Source organism: Schistocerca nitens, chromosome 2 (genome assembly GCF_023898315.1).
Source record: "Schistocerca nitens isolate TAMUIC-IGC-003100 chromosome 2, iqSchNite1.1, whole genome shotgun sequence".
Classification (NCBI taxonomy): Eukaryota; Metazoa; Arthropoda; class Insecta; order Orthoptera; family Acrididae; genus Schistocerca; species Schistocerca nitens.
The window spans coordinates 113629189-113647379 of record NC_064615.1 but is presented as its reverse complement, the minus strand read 5'-3'; the positions used below and the strand labels follow the sequence as shown (position 1 = coordinate 113647379).

Here is an 18191-nt window from a genome sequence, read left to right as displayed (position 1 = left end):
ACCCAGATCCCAAATTAAACTCTTGGTAACCAGACACTGATTGATGTATACATTGATCTCTATACTGTGGGGAGGATATCAAAGAACAAAAATTTGTTATGCTGGAAAATATTGATTTTTTGGGCAGATGGGCATTTGACAGATTACACGTAGCTTTTTGAGAAATGAGCAGACACAATTTTGGAAGTGCCTGGATTCCAAATTAATTCATTCACCATTACGTATTTTGATACATTGTCATCATAATTATCACTCTGCAGCGGAGTGTGTGCTGATATGAAACTTCCTGGCAGATTAAAACTGTGTGCCTGACCAAGACTCGAACTCGGGACCTTTGCCTTTCGCGGGCAAGTGCTCTACCAACTGAGCTACCCAAGCACGACTCACACCTGGTCCTCACAGCTTTACTTCTGCCAGTATCTCGTCTCCTACATTCCAAACTTTAACAGAAGCTCTCCTGTGAACCTTGCAGAACTAGCACTCCTGAAAGAAAGGATACTGCGGAGACATGGCTTAGCCACAGCCTGGGGGATGTTTCCAGAATGCGATTACCACTCTGCAGTGGAGTGTGCACTGATATGAAACTTCCTGGCAGATTAAAACAGTGTGCCCGACCGAGACTCAAACTCGGGACCTTTGCCTTCTGCAGGCAAGTGCTCTACCAACTGAGCTACCAAAGCACGACTCATGCCCGGTCCTCACAGCGCACACTCCGCTGCAGAGTGATAATCTCATTCTGGAAACATCCCCCAGGCTGTGGCTAAGCCATGTCTCCGCAGTATCCTTTCTTTCAGGAGTGCTAGTTCTGCAAGGTTCGCAGGAGAGCTTCTGTAAAGTTTGGAAGGTGGGAGACGAGATACTGGCAGAAGTAAAGCTGTGAGGACCGGGCGTGAGCCGTGCTTCGGTAGCTCAGTTGGTAGAGCACTTGCCCGCGAAAGGCAAAGGTCCCGAATTCGTGTCTCGGTCGGGCACACAGTTTTAATCTGTCAGGAAGTTTCATATCGGCACACACTCCGCTGCAGAGTGATAATCTCATACTGGAAACATCCTCCAGGCTGTGGCTAAGCCATGTCTCCGCAGTATCCTTTCCTTCAGGAGTGCTAGTTCTGCAAGGTTCGCAGGAGAGCTTCTGTAAAGTTTGGAAGGTGGGAGATGAGATACTGGCAGAAGTAAAGCTGTGAGGACCGGATGTGAGTCGTGCTTCGGTAGCTCAGTTGGTAGAGCACTTGCCCGTGAAAGGCAAAGGTCCCGAGTTCGAGTCTCGGTCAGGCACACAGTTTTAATCCGCCAGGAAGTTTCACATTGTCATCATCATTACCATCATCATTACCACCATCAACATCATCATCGTAATAACACAGCTATGGTGAAAGGAAGTGGTATAAGAAATGTTTGTGAAAAAATTTTTCAACTATAATGCAGTAATTTCTACTCCTACAATTAAATACAAAGCGAGCACAAAAGTCACTGAAAATAAAACTCTCATACCCATGGAGTCAAGTGCCAAACTACCTATGCACTGATGACTACCAATGTAGAAAACACTGTTGACACAAAATTGTCCTAACATCGTACAGAAAATATATTGAATATAAAAAAATATGATCACTATGGAAATATTAAAGTGGTGTATCAATTGGTTGTTACTTGAAGTTGCGACTAAACATAAGCTGTTCTTGTGTAATGCGTTAACATGCCACAGTAATAAAAAATTACAAAAGAATCTGCATCATCTAAACATGGACAGTATATACAGCACAAATGCAGACATCAAGACAGCATTATGTGCAAATTACACAACAGGCACAGAAATGGAACAATGTACACCTCATACAGAAACAGTAAAAATAGTTTTTTCCCTTTACAATCCAGCTGTTACAATGCAATAGGAAAGTTGCACAAGTATTACTGAAATTAAAAGTGATATGTGAGTAAAACAAAAAAAATTTGCACTGCCATGCAGCTTTATCATACAAAAGAAAAGTGTGAAACACTTTCTTCATTGGTATGTTATCGGTGCATAGGCAGTTTGACACTTGACTCTGTAGGTAGGAGAGTCTTATTTTCAGTGACATGTGTGCTACTTTTGTGAGCTTGGCTTTGTATTTTATTGAAAGTGATATTGCTGTATCATGAGTGAAAAAATTTCTCCATTAGCATTTCTTCTAATTATTTTGCTATTATCACCACAGCTGTGTTCTGATGATGTATCAAAACACGTAATGGGGAACAAATTCATTTGGGGTCAAGACATTTCCAAAATTGTCTCATGTACCAAATCTGAATGGTGCTTGCCGCAGATATGGAATAATTTCTCAATCAAGTGATGATAAAGATTATAACGGAGTCATTTTTCAGCACTCTTTTTAAAGTATTTTGACTGCTGTCAAAATCTATATGCTGCCTTCTGTTCCCACTTACTTTGTTCTTAGTCCTTCCTCTAAATATTCTGCTGTATTTCCTTCCTGGACATCCTTATTTATGTTCTTAGAAATTTCCTTAATCTGGCCAGCGGCATTATCTTTCTTTTAATCACTGGAATAACATTTTAAATCTTTTACAATATTTTTCTCTCACAGTCAGCACATCTGTTCAGAACATTTGTGTATTTTTGTGTATGTTCTGCTTCTTTTTTCAGTGTCAAGATTTTCATACTCTCTCTCTCGTTGCTTTTGTTTGACTCATTCAGTTTGACTGATTTACATTGATTTCCTCTGCTCATTTTACTCTCCTCTCCAAAATGGAGACGATGATATTGTTACATTCCATTCTGGATTTCCATTGTTTAACTTTAGGACACATCCATATAAAGTCTCATAGGCAATTATTTTTGAACTACTAATTTCATTTTCAAGCCAGGCTTGTTAAAGCTGCACTAATAGTGCTTGGTTAGGTGACAATCAATTCTTACATTCATAATATACACAATACTTAAACATACAGGATGTCAGACTAGTTTCACAATGTAGATGTATTCATGAACTGCAGTTGAGCTAGAATGCATTTCATGATACATCTACATTGTGAAATTGGTCTGATGTTCCATGTTATTATGTATGATGTGTATATTACCTATACAGGATCTGACTGTCACATAACAAAGCACTATTCATGCAGCTTTAATAGGCCTGATTTGAAAATGAACTTGGTAGTTCGAAACCTATCACCAGTATAATAAAACACAACTATTTTGAAATTACAGTAAGGAATGTGTTATCCAACTGACTGGTCTTGTTCTGACAATGCAAAAACTTTTAGATTATGCTTTACTGTGACTGTTATTGACATTAAATTAAACAATGAGTTTACTTTATCAAGTGACTGGTAACAGTAAACTTATTGTTTCATTTAATTCTGAGGTAATGTTGAAAATACATGGAAATACATAAAAGGGAAGCTTCTTAGATGTAAAATGAGTCAAAGTCTTCTTCTTTTAGTGTTCAACCCTGAGGTTGGTTTGCAGCTGAGCGCCATTCCTCTCTTCTGTCTGCCTTCCTCTTCATTTCCACGTATGTCTTACATCCAACGTCATTCATGATCTGTTGCATGTATGATATCCTTGGTCGCTCCCACCGATTCCTTCCCTCAATAGCTCCTTCTGCTATTGTTCCAATGACGTTGTTGTGTCATAGGATGTGCCCTTCAAGTTTGTCTCTTCTTGTTTGGATGTGCCTCCACAGAGATCTGGTTTCCTGTACCCTTCTAAGCACCCCTTCATTTGTTACTTTATCTCTCCAGCTGATCTTGATCATCCTTCTATAGCACCACATCTCCAGGGCCTCTAGCCGTCTTCTCCCTTCTCTTCCAATCGCCCAAGTTTCACATCCTTATAGGGCCACACTCCAAACGAAACCTTTCATGATACGTTTCCTTATTTTCAGACTGATGTTGTTGCTGGTGAGTAAGTTCCTTCTCCGATTAAATGCAATTTTGGCCTTTTGTATTTTGGTCGCAATTTCTTTCTGGTTTCTACCATCTCTTGTGATTTTTCTTCCCAGGTAAGTAAATTCCTCTATCACTTCCAGCTCCTCTCTTCCAATTCTCATTCTCAAAGGATCATATTCTGCTCCTGTAATGCATACCATCACTTTAGTCTTTTTCTTGTTTATTCTTATTTCATACTGATTGCATAGAATTTTTTCCATTGTTCTGAGGACTTCCTCTAGATCTTCTTTTGTCTCTGGGACTATAGCAATATCATCTTCATAACGTAGCATGTCTATCTTCTGCCCATTAATTTTGATCCCCACCTCAGTAGTTTCTCAAACTTGGTCTCTAGCTTCCTGGATGTAAGCATTGAATATAAGAGGAGAGAGAGCACATCCTTGCCTTACCCCTTTTCTAATATTTGCTTCTTGTTCATGGTGATAGTTCCTAATCACTGCCACCTCATTCTTATAGAAGCTGACTATCACGCTGATGTCTTTGTACTTTATTCCACTTTTCCTTAGCACTCTGAACATCTTTTGCCAGATAACGTTATCAAATGCCTTTTCCACGTCTACAAAGGCAATATAAGTTGGTTTATTTTCTGTAATTGCTTTTCGATAACGAGTCTCAGTGCCAGAATCGCCTCTCTTGTTCCCAACCCCCTTCTGAAGCCAAACTGATCTTCACTCAGCATATCCTCCACCTTCTCTTCAATTCTCTTCAGAACTATTTTTATGACAATTTTTGATGCATGTGATATTAGGCTTAGAGTTCAGTACTGTTCGCATTTTGTAGCTGCTGCCTTCTTTGGTATAGGAACAATGATACAGTTCTGGAAGTCTGATGGTGTCTCTCCCGTGTTATAGATGGACCTAAGTACCCATAACAATTAGAAGTGACTGTTAGAACTGCACTAACAATAAACTATTATTAAACTACTATGGCATATCTGTGATAACTCAAGCTGTGTGAAGTGCAGAACAAACCAGCACAAAAGACAGTACTATGAAAAAAGTTAGTTGTTTTCTCTTTCATATCAAATTATGGCTGTTATCTCCTTACTACTAGCTGCAGATATTTGCAGTCACACTGATATTTACGATATAAAAAGTTACCTAGGTGCCATAAGAATAGAGACTGTTTTCACAATTTAAAATAAATACTGCCACCTGTTGTGCAGCTAACATTGATCTTCCATCCTTGACCATAAATAACGAGGTAATTTCAGGGGTTGCAAAAAGGTACATTTTCCATTTACTTTTGAACTACAGGTATTCTTAATGTATTTATGTCTAATGGGAGGTTGCTGAATACTTTGTATCAGGTTACAGGAAACTCTATGCTGAAATTATTTTTTGTGCTGCATGAGGGCTGTTCAAAAAGTATCCAATCTTATTTTTTTATTGTTGAAAACAACAACGGTCTTGGGATGCTTATGCCTAATTTTTTTCACAATGTAGAAACAGTCAGTCATTGGCTAGCCATTGACAAGAGAACAGGTGTAAGTGGTAGTCGTCGGATTTTATGTTGTGTGACAGAAAAAGCAGAACAATGTTACTGAATCATGTTTTGTTTTAAGCTCGCAGGGTAGATGAATCATTATCAGAGAACTTGCAAATGAGGTTAAAATTTGTACTGGAGCCATTCATTCCATTTTAATGAAACTTTTAGGACCTTAGCAAAATTTGTGCCAAAGTTGAAAACAACAGAGCAGAAGAACTTTGTTTGAGGATCAAACAGAACATGCAGGTTACTGTGAACAGCAATCCCAATTTTCTTAACTCAGTGATCACTGGTGATGAAACCTGGGTTTATGTGTACAACCCAGAAACAAAGTTCCAGTCATTGCAATGGAAGCATCTATCATGCCCGAGACCCAAACAAGCGAAGCAGGTCTACAGCAATGTGAATGTGATGCTGACTGTCCATTTTGACTCCAATGTCAATTAATTCAGAATTTCTTAACCAAACACAACATGGCTGTGGTTTGCCAGCCTCCCTGTTATCCAGTTACAGAGTTACTTTTGGCATTTCCCTAAACTGAAAAAGACTCTGATAGGGACAATATTTCAGAACAATGGAAGACATTATGCAGAATTTGACGGAACAGCTGTATACCGTACCAAAAGAGGCTTTCCAGTAATGCTTCCAGAAATGGGAGAAGCATTAGGAGAGGTGTGTAGAAGCTGAATGGTACTAGTTTGAAGGAGACTAGAGCCAAACAATTGTATCTGAAGAAAGATTCATTTTATAACTCATAGGTGGATACTTTTTGAACAGTCCTTGTACTGTGTTCAACTGAAACTGATTTTTGTTTTAGGACATCAAATTTGCCATTAAGTGCAGACATTATTTATTTCACTATTGCAATTTTGGACTTTGGGCCATTTTCAAGTATCTAATGATGACATGTATACGTGTCAGAGATTTTGAAGTCTGATGTGTACTGAAATAAAATCTTCTGCAACATCACTTGAAAATGGCTCCAAGGGCAAAATTGGGTGAAATAATTAATGTTTCCAATCAACAGCAAATATGATGCTTTTTAAAAAATTCTACATGACTGTGAACCCTGAACATGAGAAGTTAATTGTCAGCAATAAATACCACTCATGATTAAACATGATTGAAAAGAAATATAATATTTCCTAGATGTGTAGCTGTTTGCTTTCCATTGTATTGTATGTTGTTGTTGTTGTTGTTGTTGGTGGTGGTGGTGGTGGTGTGAGTTTAGGAAGCTCAATACTGAGATTATTAGCACCCATAAACCTAACAAAATCTTTCTTCTGAATGTGTAAAATAACAGTAATAGTCATAAGGTAAAATAATTTTCTATCCAAAGATACAAAAATAAAAGATATTTAAAACTTGGATCTGTTGACCATTACCAAGTGCAGCAGTAAAATAAGAATAATTAAATTTGTTTCATAGATGCATATGGCTAGGTAACTACTGATATAAAAAAGGGAAAGAGCCAGCCATTCTGATATTGAATGTGATTTTCACTCTGCAGCGGAGTGTGTGCTGATATGAAATTTCCTGGCAGATTAAAACTGTGTGCCGGACCGAGATTCGAACTTGGGACCTTTGCCTTTCATGGGCAAGTGCTCTACCAACTGAGCTACCCAAGCAAGACTCACGCCCCGTCCTCACAGCTTTACTTCTGCCAGTACCTCGTCTCCTACCTTCCAAACTTTACAGAAGCTCTCCTGCGAACCCTGCAGAACTAGCACTTGTGAAAGAAAGGATATTGCGGAGACATGGCTTAGCCACAGCCTGGGGGATGTTTCCAGAAAAGGTCCCGAGTTCGAGTCTCGGTCCGGCACACAGTTTTAATCTGCCAGGAAGTTTCATATCAGCGCACACTCCGCTGCAGAGTGAAAATATCATTCTGGAAACATCCCCCAGGCTGTGGCTAAGCCATGTCTCCGCAATATCCTTTCTTTCACAAGTGCTAGTTCTGCAAGGTTCACAGGAGAGCTTCTGTAAAGTTTGGAAGGTAGGAGACAAAGTACTGGCAGAAGTGAAGCTGTGAGGACGGGGCGTGAGTCGTGCTTGGGTAGCTCAGTTGGTAGAGCACTTGCCCGCGAAAGGCAAAGGTCCCGAGTTCGAGTCTCGGTCTGGCACACAGTTTTAATCTGCCAGGAAGTTTCATTATGATATTAGCTCAAATTTATGCTCTACCTCAAGAAAGAGTTCTGACATCTCATATTTTTAAATCTATACCATATTCATGGAATTGTCACCTAAAGTAGAAAGTCCACAAATAATTCTACAGCTGAACTCTTGACTGCAAATAAATTAGTCAACCCACTATGGCATTGTGGTGTGCCAGTTAGACGGTGACTAAATGATGTATTCTGCTTAGAGGATAAGAATACTTTGCAGCATCACCAGTGCACTCTCTGTCTCTGTTCCACGATACATACTTCAGCTGTTGGCAACCTTGGTAACTGTAAATGTTAGGGTGACTGCCACAACAACTTACTGTTCCTGCTTCTGATTCTTCCTTGAGAAATTTATATGCCCAGTATCCTATGCTTCAGAAACTGTCACTGCTTAACATAATACTTGTACTATTTGCTTTATGCCTGCCGTAAGGAACACTGCAGTGGTTAAATACTGTCACCATACCTAAAATATCATTAAACACGTGCTACAGCCAGACATGGCAGAATTGTTCTATTTGCTAAGGCATCATGCCGTACACTTCTCCTTGGCATTGTGTATTGCCCCATTCTGCCACCTTCTTACATGCACTGGACTACAATATTGGTATGCCGTAAGTACTGCAAACTGATGGGCCCTCTAGCTGAAGAGGTAGTCCATGATTCTCAGGACAGTGTCTAATATGAAGACATGTTAATAGGACTTTGATGGTTTGCTTTACCATTCACAACTTGTTAATCACTTTTTGCCAACAATGCCTGCCCCTGTACCTCAATAGTGAAGTCACTGTGTGTATGGAGCACTTTACATTGTGTCACAACGTATGTACTGTGCAGGCCTTGGCTGGTGAACCCACCAATTCATTACCTGATTTTCCACAAGCACTGGTACTCATTGCCATGCATTCAGGGTGTGACAAGATCTCTGATATGCATCATCCACACCAGCATTCTTTGAACTTTCTGTACCCTTTTTATCCTATTAACTTTACGTACTATTTTTATTCTTTGAACTTTCTGTACCCTTTCTGTCAGTTATATTTTGTCTTAAGGAGCCCTGATTGAAACAATCAACTTACACTCAAAAGTTGGGTAAATTGTTACTATATTAATCATTTACACAACTATTACATGAAAACTAGAAGCACTGTTCATTTCCAGGTGTGGGGTAGAGGGAGGGGGGGGGGGGGGCGGTTGCACATGTGTTCACTGAAATTCTTGTGTAAAATGAATTATAAATAGTCCTTTACTTCTATTCTACAAACTCTGCTCATCACTCAAGAGCCCATTTCCAGATAAAGCAGTGGCTCACAAATGTAGCTGAACAAACCTTGTCCTATATTTTCCACCGTCATGATTGTTTCCAACATTCAGATGGCTTATCTGACACAGTCCCTACGGCTCCTTATTTCTATAAGAACATCATTAACCACAGTGCCTCATTGTTCTTTCGTAATGATGAAAATTTCGCTTGAGTGCCTGCTCTTTACCAATCATGGTGAAGAATCTTTTTGTAAATGTCTGGTGTTTTTAAAACTAAAGGTGCAAGTAATTTGATCACTATGTCTATATCTCTATTGTTACCAGTGTTAAAAAATTATTCTGTCAATAGGTCACTGCTTCTGAAATGAAAAGAATTATTTCTTCCCTCTTTTTATTTATTATTAAATCTCTGTGGAGAATAAAACTTACCTTTGAGCCAGAGATCATCTTTAAGGCACTCTACTAAATACATAAGTCCTGCATCACCCAAATGTGTGTTATTGTTGATACTGACACGTCTGATTCCAGGCATTCTGTCAACATCAACAATACGATATCGTAGAGCCTCTTTCCACGTTTCTGAATATCTCTCCAGTTGTTGATACTAAACAAAACAGATGGATTACAAAAAGCTGTATATGACAATACCAGGCAATCAAAAGCAAGGTTAGAAATTAACATCCAAAAAGCAATGGGTCTTTAGAGAAGGGCTAGTAGCTCAATTACACAAAAATGGAAGATATTTATTTTAAATAAATTAGTGCCAACTATCACTTAGGAAGTCAATGAGCTTAGCTGTTACTGCTTATTAATGTTGAGTCATTTAAAGAATTAAATTAAATTGAAATGAAAAAATTTGTTACAAATTTGAAATTAAGAAAAATAGAATAATTACATCCGTACACAAACTACATTATGTTTGTGTTTTTTTTTTTAATTTTTCGTCCAGGTGCACAGTTTTACTAGTTGAAAATACACACTTATTGCCCAACATTTGCAAAAATTTCACTGCAAACTTCAAACTTCAGAAGTGTGTGTTCACCAACAACATAATAATCTAGAACATTTTCACAAATACTACACAAAGTTAGGTTCCTGCATTGTGCTTATAAAATGTTTTATTTAAAAGAAATGAAAAATAATCATTACATTATAATATTTAAACATAAAATTTCTTTTTATATTATACTTTCGGCGTGTGTAAGCCAAGTGTGGTTATGTGTTCTCTACGAACATGACTGTTACATTTTATCATTATGGTGGTTGGGCAGGCACAACAATTGATGTGGTTGGGCAGGCACAACAATTGATGTCAAATGACCAAGATGGGCATTAAGTGACTTTCGATGTGATATTTTTGTAACAGAACACTGGGTACATTTTTATTTTTCTCTTGCACTTTCTTAATTTTTTTTAAAATTTAATAGTAAGTTTGCAATTTGACTTTTCTGTGTTTTTATTTTTGTTGATGATTCATAAGAACTGGAACCTGTAAATTATTGTAAATTCATACAATGCAATCAAGATATTTGTGAATAAAAAAGTATTTTCCAAAATAGAATCACATGCTCCAATCTGACTATGTAGGTTTAACTGCGTGGTTACCGCCTTTACACACTTTTGCTGAATAAACACATTATTTACTATAGGTTCACTGCCCCAGAAGGTAATCCATAAGACAAGAAGGGAAAATATGCAAAATGAGTGAATACTCTTGTCTGTACATAAACACAAAGAGAGATGCTTTTAAGCATGAAACGTACTGAATGATCATCTTGATTATCTTATCTGTGGGTTGACTCCATTTTGATTAGTTATCCATCTGCTCCCTAAGGGATTTTACACAGTGTGCTTTGTTTCATGTATGGCCATTAATGTTTACTTCTGGGGCTAACAGGTCATGTTTATTTCTTCAAAATCCTATAATATGCATCTTTGTGAGATTGAGAGAGATTGTTACATATAGACTTCTCTAACTACCATCTCACCTATGTCTGGTAGGGCTAAGTTTAAACTCTTCAATCCTATGCCTGTTTCACCAACAAAAAGTACTATTTTTTTTAGTATCAGGCTTGGAAATTTTACAGTATTGATGGTAATGGAGTTTCAACTCCTGACTACAGCTTGGCATCTGAATTAGGTAGAGCTCTCCTCTCCAAACACAAAGAAATTTTAATCTCAAGAGTTACAGATCCCTTGTGCTTGTTTCTGTCCATTTTGATCCTAGTTTTCTTTAGGAGAAAGCTAGACACCAAGTGCTGTTGTAATATGTTAAATGGTTAAATTTCACATCTATTCAACCTGATTTTTAAATTTCTCCCCTGAACACCTCTTGTCATTTTTTTGGATTCTGTGATCTATGCCTGATAGGTCATCATATTTTATTGTTAACATCTGACCACCATGGTGAGATAAATCATTGACTACTGGTTTTACAGCCAGCTCACGGCAAATTGTCAGCATCTACTGCACTACATCTTTCAATCCTAATAGAGAATTTTGCTGTAACACATAATCGAAACTTCTTGTCCAGAATGTGGAACATCTTGGTGATGATTCTTCAGCAGTGGCAATGGTTTTGAAAAAAAGAATGTCAGCACCAGTTGCATTTCTCGTTTTATTTTAAACCACAACCAGGTTCGGTCCTCTAGGTCATTATCTAGTGGTATAACTAGGCATCCTGAGGGGGCACAGGACAAACGAACCCAGTTGTCATTTAACACTGAGATTAGGTTCTCCACAAAATCTAATACATAATTTGAAAATAAGTGTGCATAACCTTATTCAAACTCTCTCTCTCTCTCTCTCTCTCTCTCTCTCTCTCTCTCTCTCTCACACACACACACACACAAATATACACACACACCTCTTGTGTCTTACTGGGTCTACAGTCTTATGATTTTAGCTCTTATCCATCAAGATAAATCTGTTAAGTTCAATGATTTTTTTTGCGACTTTGTTCAAGTTGCAGTATCTTGTTTTGCTAGTAGCTGTTTCAGCTGCAACTGTCTTTATTTTGCAGCTCGGCTTTTTTAATGACTTTATCATAAGAAAAGTATTAAGGTGAAGTACCTAATGGAGGACAGTCATGAGCACAGAAATCTCTGTTTACTAAGCTGCTAAACCATATACGGAGGATGTGGACAGCAGAGAAAAAAGTGTGACCTATAGAGCAGAGAGAAACTATGAGATGGAGGGTGATAGCGACACGCCAGCATAAATGGAAGACAAGAAAGGGCACAAAGGTAGCAAAAAAAAAAAAAAAAAAAAAAAAAAAAAAAGGGAATGAAGATTCATGAAGAGAAAAATTACTTCCTTGTGACATATTGCAGAAGATATAAAAATACTAGCAGAGGTGTGCCAAATACAATATTTGGCCATAAAATATAAGATACATGATATGACACAACATGATGTAGTAGCAGGATTCATGATTATGCGGACAGGATTCATTCCCTTAGTTGAATTATTAGAAATTAATTTCATAAAAATGGAATTGCATTCTTCAGCAGTCCAAAATTTTGAAAATTTATTGTTCAAGATCAAGCAGGTAGAGAGTAAGGACCACATAAATTACAGTGAAGCACCAGAAGGAGAGGAGGACATAAAACAATACTTCACAGGTTGAGGGGGTATCTGATGTTATTTCAGTGTTAACAACAGGAAGTCAAATTTATAAAGAACTTGGCGGTACAAGCCCAGTTATTGGTATGGTGTTGCAGCCCCTCTGGCCTGTAAGTGCAAACTGTTTTGGTTGGGAAGGTTGTCATTAAGTTTTTGTATCCTCTCCTAAGGCAAGCTTGCCCACACCTTTAGTAATTGGTTTTTGATATCCTGGATACCAGCACTGGGATGGAGGTGACATCTGAGCTAGTTTCACACATGTTGTATTGGGACCAATCTGAGAATCTTGCTGGCTATGGTAGTACTTCATCATGATGCAGACAGTTCACAGACATATGTGTCATGTAAGCGAGCATTGTCCTACGGAAAAATGCCACCATGATGCTATCACTAAGAGATACCACATGAGGATGCAGGAGGCCCTAGCCACACGGCATTTCCATTTCCAAAGGTAGTGCCAAATTGTGACTCAATGCTGAACGTAACATGACACCATTCATTAGCAGTCCATTTCCCGGTCACAGTATCACTCCAACTGTAGCCATTTCTGTTGTGGTGTTAATGGCTGTCTATGTATGGAATGGTACTTCCCCAGTCCGTTTGCTGCTGGTCTCCGAACAATGGTCCAGAATGACACGCAATGGTGCAGTGGGTCCATTACTTATTCTCGTATGACAGGCACTGATGTGAAGAGGCTTACAGTATGTTTACTGCACAATACGGTGATCTTCCCTTGTTGTGGTTAGATATGTGGGTCACAACAGTGGCGATGAGTATGTATGCCCTAAAGTTCCAGTGGAGTCCATGACATTGGGCCGCTGTCGCATTCAAATGCCCCAAAAATATGGATATTACATGATTCGACCAACCAGACAGATGGAAACCCACAATGAAGCTCATTTCAAACTGTCAGGTCCTGATAATGATGTCTCACATGAGCATGCGTATCTCAGTGTCCTCCACAGTGATCACTCAACATCTGACGTTGTTAATACCGCTCATATACCCTGCCAGCCGTGGTAATAACACACACACACACACACACACACACACACACACACACACACACACACAGACAAATACTAATACACACTGGTGGTCATTCTACCTGTCACAGAGAACTGCCATTTTAATCATTTAAATACCTGCTGATGGTGCCTGTCTGTATGAAGTTACACTGACATCTCTCCTGGTCTTCTGGGTGCTTCACCTTTTTTTCCAGGCAATGTATTTCTGGCACTAAACTACACTGTTTCTGCAGAACTGTTTGGCTTCAGTTACTCTGTCAGAAGCTCGAGTGGTCATTACAGGTAATAGTCCTCGCAGGTAAGCAAGATTCTCCTCTTGTAACACCAAAACAGAATCTGCAGTAGCCACCAGAAAGATCGCGGGAGGTGCACATCGGCACGGTGCGTCACGGACAGTCGTTGCCGCAAGTAAAGTCCCGTCCATCAGAGGGCACGCGAGAATTCGGCCGCGCCCTCTGCCGGTGGAACAACAACTCAGGCAGCACAGGCCGTGCCCAGTCAGTTCACATTGGGCATGCCTAACAGACAGTTCCCGGTCTACACTATGTGAAGTGCGAAGGAAATGTGAATCGTGTTACTACACAACTGGCGACGAGTAGGGTCGTTCTTTCGCTTGTTGCGTCATTGTTCCGGTTTCGTAGCTTATCCATGGTATGGAGGATTTAGTGCGGGTTTTGGTTGAGCAGCAGACGGAGCTCATGGCAACCATGAAACATGTGCTTCCGGCGTTGCTCTCCACGTAGTCTGCTCCAGTGCCATTCCCTCCTCCGTTTCCCCCGTATGACAAGACGGCGGAGGATTGGGACGCATATGAACATCGCCTTCAGCAGCATTTCCAGATGTTTCATGTTGCCGATGCGGAGGTATGTCGTGCTCTTTTCTTGTCTTAGATATCTCCCTCACTGTATCAAGTTTTGTGGCAGCTAGCGCCATTGCAGGAACCCTCATCCTTGTCTTTTGACGCATTGTGTTCATTGCTGTCTTCATATTATCGCCGCCAAACGCATGTTGTGGCGGCTAGGGTCGAGTTCTATCAATGCAAGAAACAGCCCCATCAGTCTTACCAGGTGTGGGCCACTACCCTGCACGGTCTTAGTCACAAGTGTCATTTTGTCACGGAGCAGTCGCGAGAGTCGTTTGCCCAAGTTATGGTGCGCGATGTCATTGTTCGTTCGGCCCCTGATAGGGAGGTCCAGCAACAGGCCCTGCAGTTGGAAGACCCTTCCCTTGAGGAAGTCCTGTCCATTGCTCAATCGTATGAAGTCTCTCACGCCGGTCAACAGTTGGAAGTGTGGTGCGATGTCGCGGCCGCTCCCGCACGGCGCGTATACATAGTTTCAGCGGCCCCTGTTACTGTCCTGTGCGTCGTGCTTTATACATCATGATCGGTCAGAGTGCCCCCAGCTTTGAGCCGTTTGTCGCAAATGTAATAAAAAAGGACAAATTGCTAAAGTTTGCCACTCAGCCTCAAAAGAATCGAAGGAAGCAGGTACAGAGGACATGGACATTGACATACAGGATGTTTCATCAGGCCAGGCTTCCGATGCATCGGCACACAAACTCTTTATCGAGGTGTCGGTTCGGTCGCGCTGATTACAACTGCAAGTAGATACGGGCGTGGCAGTTTCCTTGTTGAATGCACAAATGTACTCCGACCTTGGGTCGCCCCTGTTGGCGCCAGTTGACCGTCGTCTACGCGGTTATGGTAAACAGTTCATTTCCCTCCTGGGTCAATTCACTACCGACTTTACTTACAAATCAGTCACTCGGCCTCTTACTTTTATTGTTGTCAGAAATGTGAGCTCCGCTAACCTTTTTGGATTGTATGCCTTTCAAGCTTTCGGTTTTTCTATCGCAGACACCATACAGTTGGTCTCCGAAGACGTTCCCTATCAATCATTGGAATCTTTGACCTCTGACTTTAAGGATGTCTTTGAGGAGGTCCTGGGTCGTGTTTCAGACTTTGAAGCTCACTTGACGTTAAAGATGTTGGCTCGCACGCGTTTTCTACGCGCGAGGCAGTTCCCCTTGGCTCTCCGCCCTCGGGTCAAAGCAGAGCTAGACCGGCTGACAGCCCTCGGGGTCGTTCTTCCCATTTCTTCTAGAGAGTGGGCTTCGCCCCTCGTTATTGTCAGGAAACCCTCGGGAAAATTATTTCTTTGTGGCGATTTCAAGGCCACCATTAATTCCCAATTGATGGTGGACACCTATCCCTTGCCTCGTTCTGATTAATTGTTCTCCGCTGTGGCGGGAGGCCAATATTTTTCGAAAATCGATCTTCCAGAGGCTTATCAGATACCACTTGATGAGGATTCCAAACGGCTGGCGGTCGTCAACACGCCGTTTGGCCTTTACCAATACCAGCGGTTGGCCTTCGGAATATCCAGTGCCCCGGCGATATTTCAGCGTTATCTTGAGCATGTCACGTCGACAATCCCTCATTGTATCAATTACCTGGGCAATATAATTGTCACAGGCCGCAGCACGAAGAAACACTTGCACAACCTTCGAACCCTCTTTCTCAAATTCAAGTCCGTGGGCCTGCGTTGCAACCTGCCTAAGTTGAACTTCTTCCAACCATCCATTGAGAATGTGGGCTACACCGTCTCTCGGCACGGCGTCCAGCCATTAGGAAGTTTGGTCCACGGTATCGTCGACCTTCCGCGGCCTGCTTCACTGAAGGAGTTACAAGCTTTTTTAGGCAAGATTGCCTATTACCACCGGATCATTCCCAGGGCTTCCACCATAGCCCGCCCCCTGTACTGCCTTCTGTGCAAGGGTGTTCCTTTTGATTGGTCACCTGCATGAAAGCGAGCGTTCACCTCATTGAAGGGCCCCTCACGTCAGCGCCTTGTTTGGCTACTTTTGTCCCCAATAAGCCTTTGGTCCTGGCTACAGATGCTTCGCAGTATGGGGTGGGGGCGGATGGCTCCGAGCAGCCACTGGCGTTTGCGTCTAAAACTCTTAGTCCCACGCAGGCCCATTACTCCCAGGTGGAAAAAGAGGCTTTGGCCATTGTCTACGCTGTTACCAAGTTTCACCCTTTCTTGTATCATGAAGTTTCAGTTAATCACTGACCATAAGCCATTAATATCGTTATTTGGCCCCGCCTCTCAGATTCTGGATAGGGCGGCCCACAGATTGCAGCGTTGGGCCTTGTTCCTCTCTAAGTACCATTATGACATTCATTTTCGCCCTACCGGACAGCATGCCAACGCCGGCACTCTTTCCCGTCTTCCGGTGGGCCCGGATCCTAAGTTCGATTGGGAGGAGGTTATGTGTTTTCATTTAGATGTGGCGTCCTGCCAAGCAGTTGATGGCTTCCCGATCACTAGTTCTAGAGTCACCAGGGAAACAGCAGCTGACCCAGTTCTCCGGCAAGTAGTTCGCCTCGTTGAGCAGGGGTGGTTGTCCCGACCTCCAGGCCGGGCCTCGGACCCTCTTCATAATTATTTTGTTCTACGAGACCGCCTCTCAGTCTTGGGAGGAGTTCTCCTTCTGGCTACCGATGATGCAGCTCCTCGTGTGGTTGTTCCTGCAAGTTTGCGAAGGGAGGTCCTCACGTTATTACATGAGGGGCACTGGAGTGTTTCCCGTACTAAAACCTTGGCTCGCAGACATGTGTACTGGCCTGGTATTGACAGAGAAATTGAGCACTTGGTGGCCGCCTGTTCCCAGTGTGCGAGCCAACAGGCATCTCCCAGGTCAGCGTTCTCTTCATGGCCACCTGCAACCGAGGTATGGGAACGTGTTCACATAGATTTTGCGGGCCCGTTTCTCGAGGGCTTTTGGCTCATTGTCATTGATGCTTATTTCCGATTCCCATATGTGGTTTGCTGCTTGTCTACCACTTCAGTAGTAGTAATCCAGGCACTAGCAAAAATCTTTTCTGTGGAAGGTCTGCCAGTCACCCTGGTATCGGACAATGGACCTCAGTTTATTTCGCAGACCTTCCAGGATTTTAGTAGGCGCTTCGGTATTCGGCACGTTTGCTCTCCCCCCTTTCATCCACAATCGAATGGGGAAGCCGAGCGCATGGTGTGCACATTTAAGATGCAGATGAAAAAGTATATGCACGAATTTCCTGCGGAGGAGGCGCTGACATTTTTCCTGACGGCATACCGGACCACACCGATGGGAGAACGCAGCCCCGCAGAGCTCCTCCACGGGTGCCAACCTAGGACTCTGCTGCACCTCCTCCGGCCTTGTCCTTGCCAGTCTTTGCAAAATGGGGTATCCGGCTTCCACCGGGTATGTCAGTCTGGGCACGTGGGTTTGGTCGCAATCCACGTTGGATACCGGCGGTGGTCCTGCGCCGCAATGGCCGCTGGCTCTATACCTTGCAGGCCCACCCTCCGACCCCTCGGGCACCGGCTTCCCCATTGCCGGCACCCGTGTTGTTTTCTCATGGGACGCTACTGCCCCTCCCACCTGTGACTCCACCACACTGTGATGGTTCTCAGCCTTGGTGGCCTCCAGTAGCTCCAGCACTGGCATCGCCATCGTTAGAGATGCCCCGGTGAGAGCCGGCTCCCCTAGCAGGCCCGGTTTCTCAGGAGGCTGGTTCACCTGTGGTCGTCCCTTCCCCATCGTCCCCGCCACTAGGTCTTGCCCCTCCCGAGGTGGACCAGGATCCGGAGTTCAAAGGCTTGTCGCCTGTTCTGTCCCGGGCTCCGGT

General features: G+C 42.1%; 1 protein-coding gene across 2 annotated transcripts in view; it reads right to left on the bottom strand.

The window, feature by feature from the left end:
- Positions 1 to 18191, bottom strand: part of LOC126235784 (centrosomal protein of 78 kDa) — a 142348-nt gene that overhangs the window by 43755 nt on the left and 80402 nt on the right. For both annotated transcript variants that reach the window (XM_049944591.1, XM_049944590.1), the window contains exon 5: positions 9291 to 9465. In XM_049944591.1, the coding sequence (XP_049800548.1) occupies positions 9291 to 9465 (175 nt within the window). The remainder of the gene's footprint in view (positions 1 to 9290; positions 9466 to 18191) is intronic.